The following is a 19,748-nucleotide window of genomic DNA, read 5'->3' as shown; positions in this document are numbered from 1 at the left end:
CACCGACACATATAGCTCTTATGGCGACGATGGGATAGGAAAGGCCTAGGAGTTGGAAGGAAGCGGCCGTGGCCTTAATTAAGGTACAGCCCCAGCATTTTCCTAGTATGAAAATGGGAAACCACGGAAATCCATTTTCAGGGCTGTCGACAGTGGGATTCGAACCCACTCACTGCCACTCACAGCCGCGCGCCCCTAACCGCACGGCCAACTCACCCGGTACAATGCTTTTGCAGAATGGGTTGAAAAATATAGTTTTTACAATTCGTAATTAGCTATCAGTTGAATGCATCTAGATGCAATTATTATTATTATTATTATTATTATTATTATTATTATTATTATTATTATTATTATTATTATTATTATTATTATTGCCGCCTCTGTGATGTAGTGGTTAGCGTGATTAGCTGCCACCCCCGGAGGTCCGGGTTCGATTCCCGGCCCTGCCACGAAATTTGAAAAGTGGTACGAGGGCTGGAACGGTGTCCACTCAGCCTCGGGAGGTCAACTGAGTAGAGGTGGGTTCGATTCCCACCTCAGCCATCCTCGAAGTGGTTTTCCATGGTTTCCCACTTCACCTCCATGCGAATGCCGGGATGGTACCTAACTTAAGGCCACGGCCGCTTCCTTCCCTCATCCTTGCCTATCCCTTCCAATCTTCCCATCCTCCTACAAGGCCCCTGTTCACCATAGCAGGTGAGGCAGCCTGGGTGAGGTACTAGTCATACTCCCCAGTTGTATCCCGCGACCGAGAGTCTGAAGCTCCAGGACACTGCCCTTGAGGCGGTAGAGGTGGGATCCCTCGCTGAGTCCGAGGGAAAAGCCGAACCTGGAGGATAAACAGATGATGATGATGATGATGATGATTATTATTATTATTATTATTATTATTATTATTATTATTATTATTATTATTATTATTATTAGCACAGCCGTCTCTCGTAACACGAGCGGCACGCTCTCTCAGCAAACGCACCGAAAAAAAAAAAACCATAACAAACCTCTTTACTGACTTAATAAAGCTATTTGAAATAGATAATCATAGGTACAAGTGCCACAGTTTTATGCATGGCGTTGTACCAATTTCTGACTCTTCCTGTAATTGTTTCTTCCGCCGAACATTTTCGAACTAGAACTTGCAAAAAACTAATTATGGCATGATATGACTCAAGACAGGCTCGCTGAAATCAGTCTCCTCAGCATCGCATGTGAAAGCGCTAGTTGACCTGCTGATGTCAGTGAAATCAATACCGGTACTTTAACACCCTAGAAAGCACGCCGTAAGGCCCGGTTTAATTAGGCTTTGATGTGACCGTAACAGTAGTTAGAGGGACATAACATTAATGTAACTTTGATGTGAGTATATATATATATATATATATATATATAAACAACAGAAGATAGAAGTTGATGCTGCATTTCAATCCCTACAAAATATTTTTTAAATGTATTAGTTATGCATTCTTATAGTGTTTTTTAAATGCTATTTATTCGGGGCGTCGACCCATGTGGATCTTTTGGCCCTACTGGCAAAATTGTATGAACCTGCGTGTAATTTCAATGGCGGTAGTGTAGAATATTGTGTGTGAAGAAAGGAAGATTAAGGACGTCACACGTCATTACAATTAAAAAACCCTGGACTGGCCGGGAATCGAACCCGGGGCCACCGGGTGACAGGCGGACGCGTTGCCCCCTACACCACAGGGCCCGACATACTTACAGTTACTCTCTTTGCAAATACTGTACTATATTAAAATGATGTAGTTTGCATTAAAATTTCGTTTATGTTCGCTGCAGTTAAATTTAGGTGTATTATAGGTTCTATATGGATATTTTGAGGGGTCCAAATACAATTTCTGCAGCGGGTCCGTAGGCCTATCATATTTGCTACACCTCAGGTCCACCTTATATGGTACCAGAGAGAATGTGGTATGGCACTGCTGTCCTTTTAGTAAAACATTTTACCTACATGCAACGAAGTACCGTATCACAGTTTTTCATTTTAAGAAATCGGGAATATCTATGGAGTAGCCATCAGACGAGAAGGAGCGTGTGATTATTTTAACCTCTCCTGAACAAGGATCATGTAAGAGAAATGCTCCTGAACGCTGGCTTGAAAGTGGCGATAAATTTAATTTCAGTACAGGTACTTAGGAGAGTTATGGAGCCTTATTCTACTTCCGGATGTCAATGCGGCGAAATTCCATTGAAAGAAAAAAAGGAGAGTTGGACTATTCTTATTTAAACTTCTTTTGCTGACCTATTTCCTTCGCTCGACCAACCCGATTCATTTTATTGTATTATCTAGAGAATATCATTCTCTTCTCGAAAGATTAGATGGTCTTGGTTGTATGTATTGTTTTCCAAGAGAGCCCTTGGTTTGTAACTGGCGCTGCATAAGTGTAAGAGACATCTGGTGGCTGCCATGATTCTATTTTGATGTCCTCTGGTTGGTTAATGCTCAGGAATAGAAGTTAGGAACTGGAGCACGGAACTACTTTTGCTTCTGTCCGCCTGCTGCTGGTGTTCTGCCAGCCATTATCGTTTTGTTCGCCGGTTGGGAAGGTAATGGCGACCATCAGTCGTATGTAGGCTGGGGTAATTTGGGATCGATGTTAGATTTCATTTGTAGTTGCTGAGAGAGGAACCGTTGGCTGTGTTACTGTACGTGTTGTAATTCAGTGGTTGGTCAGTATTAATTCGCGATATTTTTACGACCCTTTGTTTCAGGTTTGATTGGTGGCAAGTGACATTTGGACACAAAAGAGAAAGTATTGCTGTATCATGTACAGCAACGGATATCCTAATCAAACCATGTACGTACTTACGAATTAGTTGCATTTGTTTCGATAGTAATACTGTGGTCTCCTATGATGCTTAATGTATTTTCTATCCGCCATTTTACGGATTGTCAATTTAACTTAATTGTACGTGAGACAATTGGTTTGACTCCGTCTGTATACCTGACAGTTGGCCATGTTCATATGACATAAGGATTAATTTGGAATGACTTCTTACTGTGCTCGTTGTATGGATCAATAAGCACATTGTGAGATTTCTTTTTTTAGGTATAGGGGGGAACGAGAACACCTGAACAAGACCCGATTTTGGAACAACCAGCAGACTTTCGTGAATTCCAGGACTGAAACGAATAAATTTAAGAATGATGCGAAAGGTAAACAGCCCGGAGAAAAATTACGCAAGCCTGAATGGAATTTGAATGATCTGCAGCCTTTTTTGAAGAACTTCTATGTTCCCCACTCAAATGTCACTAACAGGTTGGTTTTATTACTTACGGGTTTTGATAGTTTGTCGGGTTCTTAGTGTCGTCGAATTACTGTCTTGGGTGCTACCCTTAGATCTGCAGATTCCGATAAGTAGGCTGAGAAGATTTTTTCCTGCTGCATACTGATCGTCGTTCCTAAGTTCAGTTTCAATGCTAAAGCACGATCTTGCCGTGTTTTATACGTCTTATCCTTAACGAATTATATTTGATCGGAGGGTTATGGGTCCCGACTAGAAATGTATTAAGGTTAGGGATACAGATTGCAGGTTGGGTTGCAGTTGGATTTTTACCAACTTGAATGGATGAAATCCAAAATTTGGGAAGGTGTTCTTGAACTCCCAAATTAGTTTTATCGTATTTTAAAATACTGTTAAGTGGCCGGAAATGCCAGGAAACTTCTTCGAATGCGATGTTTACATTTCGTAGGCACAATATTTATCTAACGATGTAACTTGGCCTATTTAAAGAATTATTGTTTAGCCTTTATACTAGGCATGTGGCTAAAAGTTATGTAAAATTGTAGGTGGTGTGCTCACAACACACCCAGATAAAGGCCAAATGTACCGTGCTTTATTACTACCTTAGAAATATTACTGAGAAATTTGGCATCACAGTTTTGACAACCTTTCTTATTTTGAACGTAGTATCAAATTTTTCGTACAGTACCGTCAGTATCCGAATAGGAGCTCGTTTATAGGGAGAGGAATTTGGGATAGGAGTAATTTACCATGAGATATTTGATAAACTCCAAACTTTATTGAATCATTTAAGTGTCTAGGTAAACAACTGAAAGGGATCTGCCATCTGAGCGACAGCCTTAAATGCAGATTAGTGGTGGTTGATTGATAATGCTAATGAATTTTTAAGTTCAGTTCCTCATTTTCAAACTACTACTACGTAAAAACAGTTCTAGAAACAGTATTTCACCTGTCATAGGATGGTGTTCACAATTGTCTTCATTCCTGACTCCATCTGAATGTATTCTTTGACGCAGCAGTCGGCACAGATGCTTTCTGAACTGATGGAATTTGCAGCAGGGATGTTTTGTCTTATTTGATACTAACTGTGCACCTTCTTGACGCGCGAGGTAGTTGTTCAGCAGTTGTTGCCTCTGACGGATCGGTTAGTTTTGGTGTCTTTCACCGAATTCTTTTCAAACAATTGTAACTAGTCTTTTTTCCACGCGAGGCTGTAGTAAATCCTGCCTTAACTCTTCTCGCAAATTCTGGTAAATTTCGTTGAATCATTACCGTATTGGACATGAAAATTACTTGGCGCATTCATAGCTGGCATATCCAGCATGAAAAAAAAAAACACCCTCCAAAGGCAATTGTTTGATCCTTCCAGCTATGGAATATGTTGGATATTTTGTCCACTGTGTTACCACCTTTTATTACGTTGTAGAAGGTATGATTGCCTTTTTAGTTTCTCTGATGAAAAATGGATTTCTGTGCTATTAGGATGCATTGTTGAAATCCTAAGAACATTCCTACCTTTCTTTGGCACGTGTGACAATGTCATTTGGTTGCAATAAGCAAAAACTGTACACTCTTACTTTGATATCAGCGGTTAGGTAGGCGTTGGTTTGTTCTCTTTGTATGTATGAGGGTGAGTTTTTTTCAATGAAATTCTGTGTATTTAGTCTACAGTGATATTCCACACTGTTCATTGAACAGGCTCTGAAAACCAGCACGATGTGTCTGGGTGTGAAATCGATACTAAAAAGGGTCCTTTGGGTTGCTTCCTTGTGTACATTCGCATTGCAGCAGTATATGTTGTCCAGGCATCACATTTTTAAAAAATAAAATGTTTGGCAGGTTTGCTATCAGTGAACTGCCTAAAGATGTATTTCCCCCCAAATATAATTAAATTGGGAAGAAGTGCAGCAGCTGGTAATGTCCATGCTCCCACCCCGTTCCCAAAAAAAAGAACAAACTGTTCAATAGAAATGAATTCAGAGGAGTAAACATTTCTCACAGTTTTCAGTGATTGTGAATACCTCCCAGATGGCTGCAGTCTTATCCATTTTCCTATGCTGTGCAAGATTATCAGATCTCTTCTAAAATCTGTCCATTGACATTGGTATGTAATATTTCAATTCCTAAGCCACCCACACCATAAATATACCTTCTTGGAAAAAATTTTAGTTTAAAATAACCTCATTTGAATGCTTTCCAAGCATGTCTATTGTTTTAGAGAATAGCATTTATAAGCTGTGGTGTCTTCAGCATCCTGCAAACCCAGTTATGTCGCATTGTGTTGAGTCGGTTATTTTGTAATAGAGCTGTCTCTTCCATGTGAGGTTAGGAGTGTGTTAAAATCAATACTTTAGATTGCAGAACAGATAAGGGAGTTCTAGAAGAAGTTAGTGATGGGTTGTTGGAAATATTACAGTGAAACTGATAAGCATATGTTCAGTTTTCTGAATGTTTTCTGAAAGTGAGCAGTCTGATAATGCTGATGACAGCAATTCATGGTCAACTCTGGGTTCTATCCTATTGCCATCAACTAGTGCCATTAAAAGAACACAGAAGTTAATTCTAGGGAAATATTGACAATTGGGCTGCAGTGAGAATTGATGGTACGAGTTTTTGGTTCAGGTTACTTTTAGGGGTTAGAAAAGGCTGTAATCTTTCACCTTTGTTGTTCGTAGTTTACATGGATCTGCTGAAAGGTATAAAGTGGCAGGGAGGGATTCAGTTAGGTGGAAATGTAGTAAGCAGTCTGGCCTATGCTGAAGACTTGTCTTGATGGCAGATTGTGTGGAAAGCCTGCAACTTGAAAGTACAGATCTGTTCAAATTATTAGACTAACAGATGAATTCATGCTATTTTGAAATACATTTAAGATACCTCTTCATAAAAGGGACTTTTCTTGTCAGATTGTTGGTGAACATGTGCAACATCACTTCCTGCACAGTTTATGAATCCATCAAGCTGTTCGCAGCTCTGTTTTGACCTTCAGCAGTTTTGTTTTGGAGGGAGAGTCATTGCCTATTCTATGACTGCAAGTAGCAGTTGGATTCTTGCTTCCGATAACAGTGAAAAAGTGTAGTTATGGCCATTGTTGGTGGATTGTACTGTTGCTAGGGAAGTGTAACTATCTCTAACCATTAATTTTAGTGATCTCATACAGTTTTATTCAATCAGTTGTTTCTTTCCAACTTCTAGTGCTGTGTACCGTATAATCAGATTGTTTTTTGATAATGGGGAAAGGCAAAGACATTTCCCCACGTAAAATTGCAGTTGTCAATACTCTGCTGAGTGAAGGAAGGTATTCAGAGGCAAATGACACGTAAAGTGTCTTTGGTTACGTGAATGCTGGTGATCCACGAAATATCACTAATATTTGTCACAAATGGAAGGTAATCATTGATTTACTGAAATTAAGTCTCAAATCCCAGGTTGATTAAGAAATACCGTTGTTACTAGCAAGAAATATGAATACGCGAGCTGTAAACAGGAGTCCATTATGTTGCATTCCGCTGCTTGCGCCGTTTTTTGTTTCTTTCTTGAGGTCCAGGGTTGGCACCGATGAATGGGAGTGCTATGTCTGTGATCTTAGTTATCTTTGTCTATATGTCTTGCATTCCGCTGCTCGCGCCGTCGTTTGTTTTTTCTTAAGGTTCAGGGCTGGCACCAACGAGCTCTAGCTCTCTTTCTAGCTCGTTGGCTGGCACCAATGAATGGGAGTGCAGGTATTTTGTTGAACCAAAAATAGCATGTTCCCTGGACCAATAAATCGTTTAATGAATCGGTTACAGTGCTCTTGAAGTGACAGCCCATCAAATTACATCTAATGAGAAAAATCAATAAAACGACACCAAAGACGTTCAGTGAGCAAAGACATCACAGATGACAGTGTTGGACAAACAAAACACTTACGGAAGTGCTGCGACGTAGCAGAAATAGTTGTAAGGCAGTAAAGTATGTATTCTCTAAAATAAAATATTTCGTATTATTTCTTAATCAACCTGGGATTTGAGACTTTGAGTAAAAACAATTACTCTTCAATTTGTGACAAATATTAGTGATATTTCGTGTATCACCAGCGTTCACATAACCAGTGTCTTTAAGTCAATAATCAGTGAGTAGAATTAGTGTAGAATTGAGGCAGAATACAACTTATCATCAAAATAGTGGGGAAAGTGTGGGCGAAAATCAAATCTTTCTCCACGAGGCATTAGAACACCAAAAAATTTGGCTCTTCTCAATAGAAAATGCACTTCTAAGGACTTGAGCATTAAAAGGGCAGGTTATAGAGCAGTTGTTCCTCCTGGAAGTGTCCGGAGGATCTTGTGTAGTGAGGGCATTAAATCGTGCAGACCAAGGAAGTGTAGGGCACCCCATCAATGGCACATTCACGTTTAGAATGGGCAAAATAACTTCATCACTGGTGTGATGAAGGGAAGAAAGTGTTTTAGTGACGAGTCGTATTTCAGCATTTCTGAAGAATGTTCAAGATATGTACGTCGTCGACGTGGAGAGGAATAAAAGTTGGAGTGCATACAACAGACTGTGAAACACCCAACTGCAACGATGGTGTGGGGTGTGATGTCCATCTATGGCCTGGACGAATTCAAATTTTGGAGGGGACAATGAAACAGGACAATTACAAATGGGTTCTTGAAGGACAACTCCTTCCTCAGACCGAAGAATGCTTTGACGATGGTTTTCATGTTCATGCATGATAGTGCACCCTGTTATAAGGCCAAAAGTGTCACAAAATTTTTAAAGGAGGATATCAGCGTTCTTCCATGGCCGGGCAACAGTCTGGACATGAATCCAATAGTAAATGTATTGAACTTCGTGAAACACAAGTCATGAAAAAGAACATAACATACATACATCAACTGATTGCAGAAATAAACAATCTGTGGTATACAGGTGTGGAACTGAAGGATATGTACGTAAATCTTGAGAAAAGCATGCCAAAATGGCTAGTGTCATTCAATACAAAGGGTACCACACAAAGTACTAAACTGCTCAGTTGTATTCAGGGATTTAATTGTAATGATGTAGTAGTAATTTTGTAGGTTAAGTTTTACGTATGAAGTTATGAAGTTGGTGTGATGAATGACGAAAGTGGGCTAGATTAACTGGAGATACCTCCAAACAGCAAACAACTTATGCAAGGGACTGATGTTATGCTAAAATACTAGTTTTGTTAATATAAATGTTTTTAAAGATTTTGGGAAGAGAATTAAAAAAGTGCTTGATCTGCCTGTTGAGTCTAATTTGAACATATCTGTAGGTGCAATGAGTATGGTATGAAAATTAGCCTTTTGAAGAATAAATTGATGTCAGTAGGTAATAAATACAACAGAATTGAATGTCAGATTGATGATACAAAGCTGGAACAGGTAGATAATTTCAAGTATTTAGGATGTGTTCTCCCAGGATGGTTATATAGTGAGATTGAATCAAGATGCAGTAAAGCTAATGCAGTGAGCTTGCAGTTCGGATAAAGGAGGAAGTCAGCTCCCAGACGAAACTCTTTACATTGGTCTGTTTTCAAACCAACTTTGCTTTATGGGAGCGAAAGCTGGGTGGACTCTGGGTACCTTATTCATAAGTTAGAAGTAACAAACATGAAAGTAGGAAGAATGATTGCTGGTACAAACAGGTGGAAACAATGGCAGGAGGGTACTTGGAATGAAGAGATAAAGGTTAAGTTAGAATGAACGCAATGGATGAAGTAGTACACATAAACCAGCTTCAGTGTTGAGTCATGCAAGGCGAATGGAGGAGGAGAGGTTACCTAGGAGAATAATGGACTATGTTATGGAGGGTAAGATAAGTAGGAGTCCAGGATGACGATGGTTACTCTGTTTCTAACGATTTAAAGGTAAGTTATTGAACTAAATCAGGCCACAGTGCTAGTTGCAAATAGAGGATTGTGGCGACATTTTAGAAAATTCGGAGGCTTGCAGGCTGAACGTTAAACGGCATAACGGTCTATAATGATGAATGTATGTAGGTAGTGTTAAACAGTGTAACAAACATCTGCTTGAAATAAAGAACACCGAGCTCGATAGCTGCAGTTGCTTAACTGCGGCCAGTATTCGGGAGATAGTGGGTTTCACTGTCGGCAGCCCTGAAGATGTTTTTCAGTGGTTTCCTATTTTCACACCAGGCAAATGCTTGGGCTGTACCTTAAGGCCACGGCAGCTTCCTTTATACTCCTAGCCCCTTCCTGTCCCATCGTCGCCATAATACCTCTCTGTGTCAGTGCGATATAAAGCAACTTGCAGTTCGCAAAAAAAAAAATGCCCTGTTAACAATTAATGCTAATCATAGGCTTATGTCTGGAAAAAGTCTAATTATGCTTTGTTGTAGAGAATAGTGAAGGAAGAATCTATAACAGTGTTTTTCATAACAGTACAGTTCTAATGAGGCCTCTAATTATTTGAACATTTCTTATTTAGCACTAATTGTATTTGCTGTATATGCGCCACATACTGGTGTAAAGTTGCTTGCTAGACTGAAATTGAATTAACACCCATCTCCGCGTGACTTAGGCCTGCCATAATATTGATAACTAAATTAACAATTATAAATTTCCAATTTTTGATGCTTTTAAATTATATTGAAATTGTAACCTGATTGTATTCTGGAACCGGAAGGTCATCCTCATTGGAAGACTGATGATTTATTATTTCTTTATTAACACACACTTTACTGTAAAGTGTTAAGTCAAGAAAATTTGGTAGAAATTTATTTAGGGGTACGCAAGTATTATTACATAAAGTGTTACTTTAAATGCTGCTATTCTCACCTAAAAATGATTGTGGAAGAGATGTGTTCTATATGCTTGCCAGGGACCAACCTGCCTGCCCCTAGAAGTAAATTTACTTTTATAACCAAAAATACTGTTTGACGCCATAGTCTATTGCTTATCGGTTCTATAACGGTGATTGGTTCACATATGGAAGAGGAAGAAGTCATTGACACCTAGGGTGAGGCAGAGATTTTGTTACCAACCATTGCAGAAGAAGAAAATTATGAAGTGGCCAGGGAAGTTTAAAAGGGTCATGGCGTGAGAAATAAGTCATTTATTAGTGTCAATGTATTTTTGCACATCCAGGCCAATCTCTCTCATGAAAACAGTGGCCCTTTCGGGGGCCACACTCCCTTTGAGAGGCTCTTTTTTATCGCCATGGCACATACTGTCCACACAGCTAGAAAAAAGGTAATTTAGTAGTTGTAAAATGCAGGAGATACTTCACGATAACCTCACTTTTCCTCAAATCCTCCTACCTGCGGACTTAAGCCCTCAGACCCCCTTAGCTTTGTTGATATAATGCATAAAATGCAAGAAATACTTCACAATAACCTCACTCAAATACTTAAAAATTTATTAATCATTGAAACCTACAGTTCAGTGGTGGCATTAAGGATAAATTAATGGAGAACAGGGTACAGTTCACCAGCAGCCTTAAAGAACTTGTGCACACAAGTATCTAAGGAAAAGTTAGAGTTGAACAGAAACTCTGCAATTTAACCAACAAATCCTGGAATAGAGAAACTCCCATGCTTCATGTGGCGCCGCCAGTTTTCAGTGTTTGCGTGTGAACAGATGGCCTATCATTAGGCATGACCCTGCTATTGCCTCTGTTCACACGCCCACTGCACCCGCTGTCTATGAACTGAATTGAGTGGTTAACTCATAAATGTACGTAACCTTCGTTCTCCAGGCAATCGTATGCCTTCCAGCAGTTACTTATTATGATACTTCCTGGCAAAACCCAGTCTTTGATAATGGCAAACAACGTATCCTTGTTGCGTCTTTCAACAGGCACAATGAAAACGTTTTTACATTTGCCCCGTTAAACACCACCAAACCGGGCGAGTTGGCCGTGCGCGTCGAGGCGCGCGGCTGTGAGCTTGCATCCGGGAGACAGTAGGTTCGAATCCCACTGTCGGCAGCCCTGAAGATGGTTTTCCGCTGTTTCCCATTTTCACACCAGGCAAATGCTGGGGCTGTACCTTAATTAAGGCCACGGCCGCTTCCTTCCAACTCCTAGGCCTTTCCTATCCCATCGTCGCTATAAGACCTATCTGTGTCGGTGCGACGTAAAGCCCCTAGAAAAAAAAAAAAAAAAAAAAAAAAAAAAACACCAAACATTCACTGTCCCTCAGTATGTCATCCTCTTGTATTTGGATTTCTCAAACTTACTTTAGTAGATTTTGACGACTAGTCAATTTTGACGAAAACGTCGGGACCCCACCAATTTTCTGCCTATTGGTGTGTACCTAATGAATGCACACCTCCCGACAAAAACTACACCAGTCGACTATAGTCTTTGAAGATAAACCTAATTCTTGCTTGATGAAAGGAGTGATAGACTTGGGCAGATTGCACCCAAGGACAAAAAATAGAGAGATGTCAAATATGGCAAGTTTGGAGTAAGCAAAGAATGTTTTTTTCTCGCATTCTCTTTCCACCCGCACTCTTTCCCGCTATCAACGCAATGACGGCACGTAAAAACTTTTTTGTCTCTAAGGGTACACAATTTGACACTGCGACCACACTTGGAGCAATTCTTGGTTATAGTAATTAGGTTGTTGATGGAACATATTTAATTTGGCATGATTCTCCTTAAAATCGCTTGAAAACTTGTTCACCTTAATGTCACAACCTCCACACACAGCCATTCCAAACCAACAAGAAGACACAGCTATAGCAAAGAAAGGGTCCAAAGCAACAATTGGCAGCATTGTTGTTCCTCTCAGCGCTACTAGTGAGACAGTGAACTCGTGTGCGCCACCTAGTGATGGCTCATGTTTCTAATCCTTGTGTGCTTCTTTGTAAAGTTTTGCTGAAAATATGTGATTTAGTTTTATGATTACCAATACTATTTCTGATGGTGCTGGATCTTATGAAGAGGGCAATGAATCGCCGAAGAGGAATTCCATGGGGACTGACAGGCAGGTTGGAGGACTTGGACTTTGCGGATGACTTGTTTGCTAGCCAATAGTTTTAAGGGTATGGAAGCAAAGCTGAATGATTTAAAAACCGAAGCATCAGAGGTGGGATTGAAGATAAATGGAAAGAAAACCAAGGAGATGCGTTAAAATAAGGCACTATTATTTTTAGGAAACCAAGAGATCGAACAAGTCAATTAGTTTTGCTACCTGGGGAGTATAGTCACCCCTGAGGGAGGAACTGTAGAGGATATAGGAAATAGAATAAATAAGGCTCAAAGAGCATTTGCAATGCCGAGAGCAATCTGGAAATCAAGGGAACTTAACACCTATACCAAACTACGTATCTACAATACAAATGTCAAGTCAGTACTGTTCTATAGGTGTGAAACATGGAAGACTAACAAACAATTGATTAGCAGACTTTAAACATTTGTGAACAGAAGTTTGAGGAATATCCTGAGGATATGGTGGCCACAAGTAATCTCCAATGAAGAACTGTGGGAGGAAAAAACCCATCAAATACCCATTGATATTGAGATGCGTCGTAGGAAATGGAAGTGGATCGGGCATACATTACAGCGAGATAAAGACAACATAGCAAGACAAGCCCTGGAATGGAACCCACAAGGTAGCAGGAGAAGAGGCAGGCCAAGAAACACATGGAGGAGGAGCGTAATAGCAGAAGGGATGGAGAAAGGAGGGAAGACCTGGACAGAGATCAGGACGATGGCGCAGAAGAGTCCGGTGGCGGAAGTTCATTGATGCCCTATGCTCCACTTAAGAGATACAGGAAATAAGTAAGTAAAGTTTTATGATAGATTACTTGTTGATCGAGAGGTGGCTAATTTATTCTAAATACTGCAGAAATGTAAACATGAAAATAAAAATATTCTGAATCTACCATTAATAACCTTACCAAATATATTTTTGGTGGGAAGTGGGTGTTTCCAGTTATTCTAGTGAACTTTCCTTCTTGCACAATGATTGCTTGCATGTGAAGCAGGATTCACACCATTAGTCTGTGTTCAGAATCTGCAAAGTGGGCATGAGAAAAAAGTGTCTTCTGTGCAGGCAACATCAGATTGCTGGTCCTATTGAGTAATCACGAAAGGAACGATAGGGAGAGTAACACATTGATGCTGCACATTTAACTGTTGATCTTGAAGCAGAGAAAAATGTCAAAAAAAAAAAACCTAAAATGAAGGTGTTCTGTACTAAAAATAAGACTGCATACTAATATTTTTAAATAGTGGTAGCTTGAGAGTAGTCAGGTGCTTCACACCTGAGTTTTGGTGTTTTTTCTGCAGATCTGAATCGTGCACTAGTGGTACGTGGGACCCTCAAGAGTCCTTGCTTGGCTCTTGAGATCACCTGGGAGAAAGCAAAAGGTGTTTAATGTCAGGCTCTGCCCTCTCTAAAATGTCATGCACGACCATACTTAAGATTCTGTGAATGGATGTTGCAGGTCTGTATAGTTTGGTCTTCAGATTTGCTATTAAAACTACCGCTGCCTCCTATCACATACAGTATTTTAAAATCATTAATACCAGATAAATAACAAGCAAAAGGATCAAAGGGTAACTGGTTTTCAGTTTTAAACTGCTGCAACGCATTCTAAATTGAAGGGCCATGAACAGCTGTGGATGGACATGACAAACTGGTGGAGGCTTCTACACAACTGCACCTGGTTTACTGGAGCAGATAGATGCTTTAATTTCAGGAGAAAAATTGTCTTGGGCAGTTGAGGACTGGCCTTCTGAGCCCTAACTGGTGGGTTTGCTCCTGGTTTAGTTGGTGATATTTCGAGATGCTTAGACGTGTCATTCTTGTTGGTAGTAGAGGGATGTAAAACCGGCAATGTTATTGAAGCATCAGAGAGAAAATATTGCGTGATACATACTATGCTGGGTCGAGAATTGCTGTACTGTTTTGTTGTGGGCAAGGATAGAAAAATCTGATCTTCAGAGAAAGGAATTCTATTGCTATAAGAAACAACTTTAAGGAGTTAATTGGAGAAACGAGTACAAAACCACTGTGGTATATTAATTGTGAGGCAATTATTATGGAAAAGCAACATTGTCACGTAAAAAATTAATTTCTATGAAAAAAAAGGAAAAGTAAAATGTTCAATCCCTTAGAGCATTACTGATCAACCCTCCTGATTGAACCTCCGTATTGAACTGAGATCGACAAGATCTCTATTAGGTTCAACCTTTTCAATACTAATTAGGTACGTGTTTGTTACAAATACCTTTTATTCAACTTGGGGACTGGTTTTGACATATGTCATCAGCCCTAAAATCACAAATATATAAGCAAAGACAATCTGTAACTGACCATTCACACCATGTGTTATAACAGAGGAGTAACGGCTTAATAATTAAATCTGGCGCAGTGACACATTGAAGTAAACAGTCTCACTATTCAAAGAATAAAAGAAGGTTCTTCAATACGTAGTCTTTGTGCATCCGTTCAATAGAAGGCTCCGATAGGCTTCAAAAGTAGTCAATTTAAAACACTGCACATGCTATGCGTCAACCAGAGCGTCGAGAACTTATTTGAGTCACTTGTAATTTATACCTGATAAAATTTTAATACTGATGAATATGAAATCAGGCAGTGGTAAAAGATGTTAGTCTTATGAGGAGATATAAAATGTAGTAGGTCTGGAGGGGAGGAAGATGACTTTGAAATGCAACCTTAATACTCGATGCATTCTTTCGACATAACAAATATGTATCCAAGCATCTATAATAAGAAACTCTTTCCTATAATCCAAAACAATCTAAATAAATACAGCAACCTCAGTAAACTTGATACCAAGCTCGATAGCTGCAGTCGCTTAAGTGCAGCCAGTATTCGGGAGGTAGTAGGTTCGAACCCCACTATCGGCAGCTCTGAAGATGGTTTTCCGTGGTTTCCCTTTTTCACACCAGGCGAATGCTGGGGCTGTACCTTAAGGCCACGGCCGCTTCCTTCCCAATCCTAGCCCTTTCCTGTCCCATCGTCGCAATAAGACCTATCTGTGTCGGTGCGACGTAAAACAACTAGCAAATAAATAAGTAAACTTGAGGTCCAGGATTTCATGGAAATCTTGAAATTTCTTCAGTTTCAGTAATTGCATATACCAACAAGATGTCTTAGCTATGGGATCACCAGCTTCAGGAATTTTTAGCTGAGATATATATTGACTATTTAGAGCATATAACAATTAATGACAGCAGTGACTTCACAAACATAATTTTGGGCCAGATTTGTGGATGATACACTCGTTATCCTTGACGAAGGAATTGCTGATGCTGCCACCACTCCTAACAGTTTAAACAATATTGATCCGCAGATAAAGTTCACTCTGGAATCTAAGACAAACAGAAGCATAAATTTTCTGGATCTCCCATTAAAGACTTCCTTCATCAATAGAATACGAAATTTACAGAAAACCAACACAGACAGCCACTACTATCAAGAAAAATTATTTTCATCCCAAAGCACACAAGTATGCTACCTACAACAGTATGGTAGACAGGGAATTCAGTATACCACTTAATACAGTAAATTTAAATAATTGAATACAATCCGCTTCATAGCCATATATAACTGTTATGACAATGCATTTATCAAGAAACGAAAATTTTGCCTAAATTCAACTCTAACTAGGGAGAAAATTAAACCTGATTATTATTCAACTTTCACATTCAAGGAAGATATTTATGTAGATACAAATATTCTGAAGAAACACAACACCAAAATCGCATATTGAACTAACAATAGAAATAAATTAAATAAACTAACATTTATCAAAAAATCAGGTGTCGACAGGTTCCAATCTCAAAACTGTCAATCCTCGTACATTGGTCAAACAGGGAGGAACTTCAAAATCAGATACATGGAACATGTTAATGCTACAAAATATAATGGATACTCGGCAGTTGGCCAGCATATTCAAGAGTCAAAGCATAGCTTCGGTAACATACAACAAGATAGAGGTTCTCATGAATATGGACAAAGGCCCTATTCTTGACGTCGCAGAAAATTGCTTCATTCACTTAGACCAGTTCAACTCCAATTCAAATCTGAACGAAATCTCAAAAGAAACTAACATTCTATTTGATTTTTTAATTAAAGTATTTAAGTATTTTAATATTCTGAATAGCAGGTCAATATTTATCATGTTAAAAATCCCCACCACATTGTTCACAAGACCCACCTTAAACCTACTAATCCCCTAACAAGATCTTTTTCTTCCCCCCATCTTCCTCCCCTCCAGACCTACCACATTTTATCTCCTTCTCACAAGACTTAACGTCTTTTACCACTGCCTGATTTCATATTCATCAGTATTAAAATTTTATCAGGTATAAATTGAAAGTGGCTCAAATAAGTTCTTGACGCTCTGGGTGACGCATAGCACGTGTGAGTGTTTTAAATTGACTCTTTACTTTTGAAGCCTATTGGAGCCTTCTATTGAATGGATGCACGAAGACTGTGTTGAAGAACCTTCTTTTATTCTTTGAATAGTGAGAGACTTTCTTTACTTCAATGTGTCACTACGTCAGATTTACAAGTTGAAAATAAATAAGTCCAAAACAAAAGTAATGGAGTGCAGTCGAACGAAGGCAGGTGATGCAGGAAATATTAGATTAGGAAATGAAGTCTTAAAGGAAGTAGATGAATATTGTTACTTAGGTAGTAAAATAACCAACGATGGCAGAAGTAAGGACATAAACTGTAGACTAGCACAAGCAAGGAAGAACTTTCTTAAGAAAAGAAATTTGCTCACTTCAAACATTGATATCAGAATTAAAGATGTTTTTGAAGACTTTTGTGTGGAGCGTGGCATTGTATGGAAGTGAAACATGGACGATAACTAGCTCAGAAAGAAAGAGAATAGAAGCTTTTGAAATGTGGTGTTACAGAAGAATGCTGAAGGTGAGATGGATAGATCGAATCACGAATGAAGAGATACTGAATCGAATTGGCGAGAGGAGATCGATTTGGCTAAATTTGACGAGAAAAAGAGATAGAATGATAGGACACATCTGAAGACACCCAGGACTTGTTCAGTTGGTTTTTGAAGGAAGTGTAGGTGGTAAGAATGGTAGGGGTAGACCAAGGTATGAATATGACAAGCAGATTAGAGCAGATGTAGGATGCAATAGTTACGTAGAAATGAAAAGGTTAGCACAGGATAGGGTGGCATGGAGAGCTGCATCAAACCAGTCTATGTACTGATGACTCAAACACATGGCTGATATTATATATGTCGAAACCGTTCCCCAAGTTGAATAAAAGGTATTTGTAACATAAACACGTACCTAATTAGTATTGAAAAGGTTGAACCTAATAGATATCTTATCGTTGATCTCGGTTCAATACGGAAACATTAATGAAATGCATATCTTTAAATTTGAAGACGATGTCGGAGTCGAATAATAATATCCGCAGACTGCTGTTCCGTTAAGCAAAAATGCAAATGAAAGAGAACATGTTTTTGTAATAAATTCATAAATGTGTCGGATAGCAGTGTTCATTTCTTAAAAATAGACTGAAATAAACGATCACTTAATTTTATGCTAAATACTGCAATTAAGTAAGAATGGGGTACACCTCAAGATATTTATAAGCTATAAGTTTCATTTTTGTTCTGTATTGAAGTGCAGTTATAAGAAATGATACAAAATATTTCGTTCTGAAAAGGTTATAGTATCACTCCAGAGCCCTCTGTGGCAAATGTTTCAGTTTTCTTCAAACAATATATTATATTGTCAGTTTATTCTTCAAGATATGACAGAGTAAATCGCTGATTTCAGAGGATAGTTTATATTTTCTTGCGTCTAGTTAAATTTTGTAAAGCCTTCTCCCATGTAAATTTGTAGCGAGGAGGTTATCATTTTCCTTCATGCACTTGAAATACATTTTCATGATACATATACGGTTAGCTTAGGTGACTCTTTTTAAAGGAGACAACTGAAACTTTTGCCACAGAGGCCCTTGGAGTGATACTGCAACTTTTCAGAATGAAAATAAACATCCACTCTAACGTATTGAATTTAAAAAAATAACAAACAAGTAAACCATATTGTAGATATCATCTGCGAAAATGCAAGTTTTGAATGAACTGATTGCAGTTTCGTACCAATTTTAATGTGTATGAGGTTTTCTTGACCTTTAAAAAAAAGCGGATATAACGACAATCCGCTATAGCGAGTAAATTTTTCGCAATTATAAGTTCTTGCTATAATAGACTACTTCTGTATTTTTTAAAGGTTAAAAAAAACGGAACCTCGAATGCTCTCAATTGCAGTGAATGGCAGTGAAGATGTCGCTTGGAATAACGACACGCCGGGAATGGAAGTTTGCAGCGCAAGACGATAATTCAAATGAAAAGCAGTGATTAGGTTTATTCAAGTTTACTGTGTGGTGGACCTACTGCTCAACTGACAAATGACTGGCGATTAAGTTGATTTGTACCAGTATTGCTTAATATAATACGATACCCTTATCCCTTTTTTCTACAGTGAGACGAATCTTCGTAGCGAGTTTTTATGACCGCATGCTCTTGCTGACGTCAACCTCATCAGAGGAATTAGATGTATGAATGATATACGAGTAACTAAAACTGACTATATTTACTTTATCTGTAGACCTGAAAGTCCTGATCACCATTTGTCTCTATATATTTAGAAATACTGCCTTCTTACAAAAATAGCCAGTATAACTGGAATGCATTCATAAGTTTGTTGAAGAATAGTGTAGAATGTTCACATGTAAAATTGTTAGCTCTTTATAGTCTAGAAGGCTGCACAAAATTTGAGGTTATTACATATTGGAACTCTTTTTACGTTTTTTGGCTGTAAAGGTGGGGGGGGGGGAAGGGTCTAATACGGGAGTAAATATACATGAAGTGAAATTAATCACAAGTCTTTGCTGATATGGTGGCATTAATCTTTGCCTGAGCGCTCAAGGCTCTATTGTTATGCAATTCTGTACATGGGAATGAGTTTCATTAAACATTCGTGGAAACCACATGTTCCAGAATTGGTTTGATTTGGAAATATGGAGGTTTCCGTGCAAGCATTGCTATACAGAATCATTTTCTTTTAACCTTAGATCTTTTGAATTTAAATGCAGGATGACAATCAAAAAGAAATTTGTTTTTTCAAAATTTTCAGTTCCCTTTGAATGTACTGGACTGTTCTCAGATAATGTTCTGTTAATAATATATAAAATTGTTAATTATATACATCCTGTTTTGTTAGCTGTGTTTAGTAATATACCCTATACCAGTAGTAGTGATTCCAGGGCTCCTGAGGAGGTGGACAAATATCGTGACAGCAAAGCCATCACAGTCAAAGGAAACAATGTACCTCATCCCAGCCAGTACTTCGAAGAGGGCAACTTTCCAGATTACATCATGAAGGAAATTTTGTAAGTATTTATAATTTTATATTGACAAAATAAAAAAGCAAAAATTCTCTCATTGTAGAAACATTTTGGCAGGGTAAAAGAGTTTTATTTGATAGTAAATA

General features: G+C 38.7%; 1 protein-coding gene across 7 annotated transcripts in view; it reads left to right on the top strand.

Moving 5' to 3' along the window:
* Positions 1-2,470: 2,470 nt before the first annotated feature.
* Positions 2,471-19,748, top strand: part of LOC136856974 (uncharacterized) — a 247,585-nt gene continuing 230,307 nt past the window's right edge. Inside the window, exons 1-4 of one of the 7 annotated variants that reach the window (XM_067135288.2) lie at positions 2,471-2,568; positions 2,734-2,819; positions 3,072-3,281; positions 19,522-19,647. In XM_067135288.2, coding sequence (XP_066991389.1) covers positions 2,788-2,819; positions 3,072-3,281; positions 19,522-19,647 — 368 coding nt within the window. In that variant the 5' untranslated portion in view covers positions 2,471-2,568; positions 2,734-2,787. The other 6 variants (XM_067135286.2, XM_067135287.2, XM_067135292.2 and 3 more) reach the window with 6 other exon arrangements.

This window comes from Anabrus simplex, chromosome 1 (assembly GCF_040414725.1).
Source record: "Anabrus simplex isolate iqAnaSimp1 chromosome 1, ASM4041472v1, whole genome shotgun sequence".
Taxonomy (NCBI): Eukaryota; Metazoa; Arthropoda; class Insecta; order Orthoptera; family Tettigoniidae; genus Anabrus; species Anabrus simplex.
The sequence above is the reverse complement of the archived record's forward strand: the minus strand, read 5'-3'. Positions and strand labels throughout refer to the sequence as shown.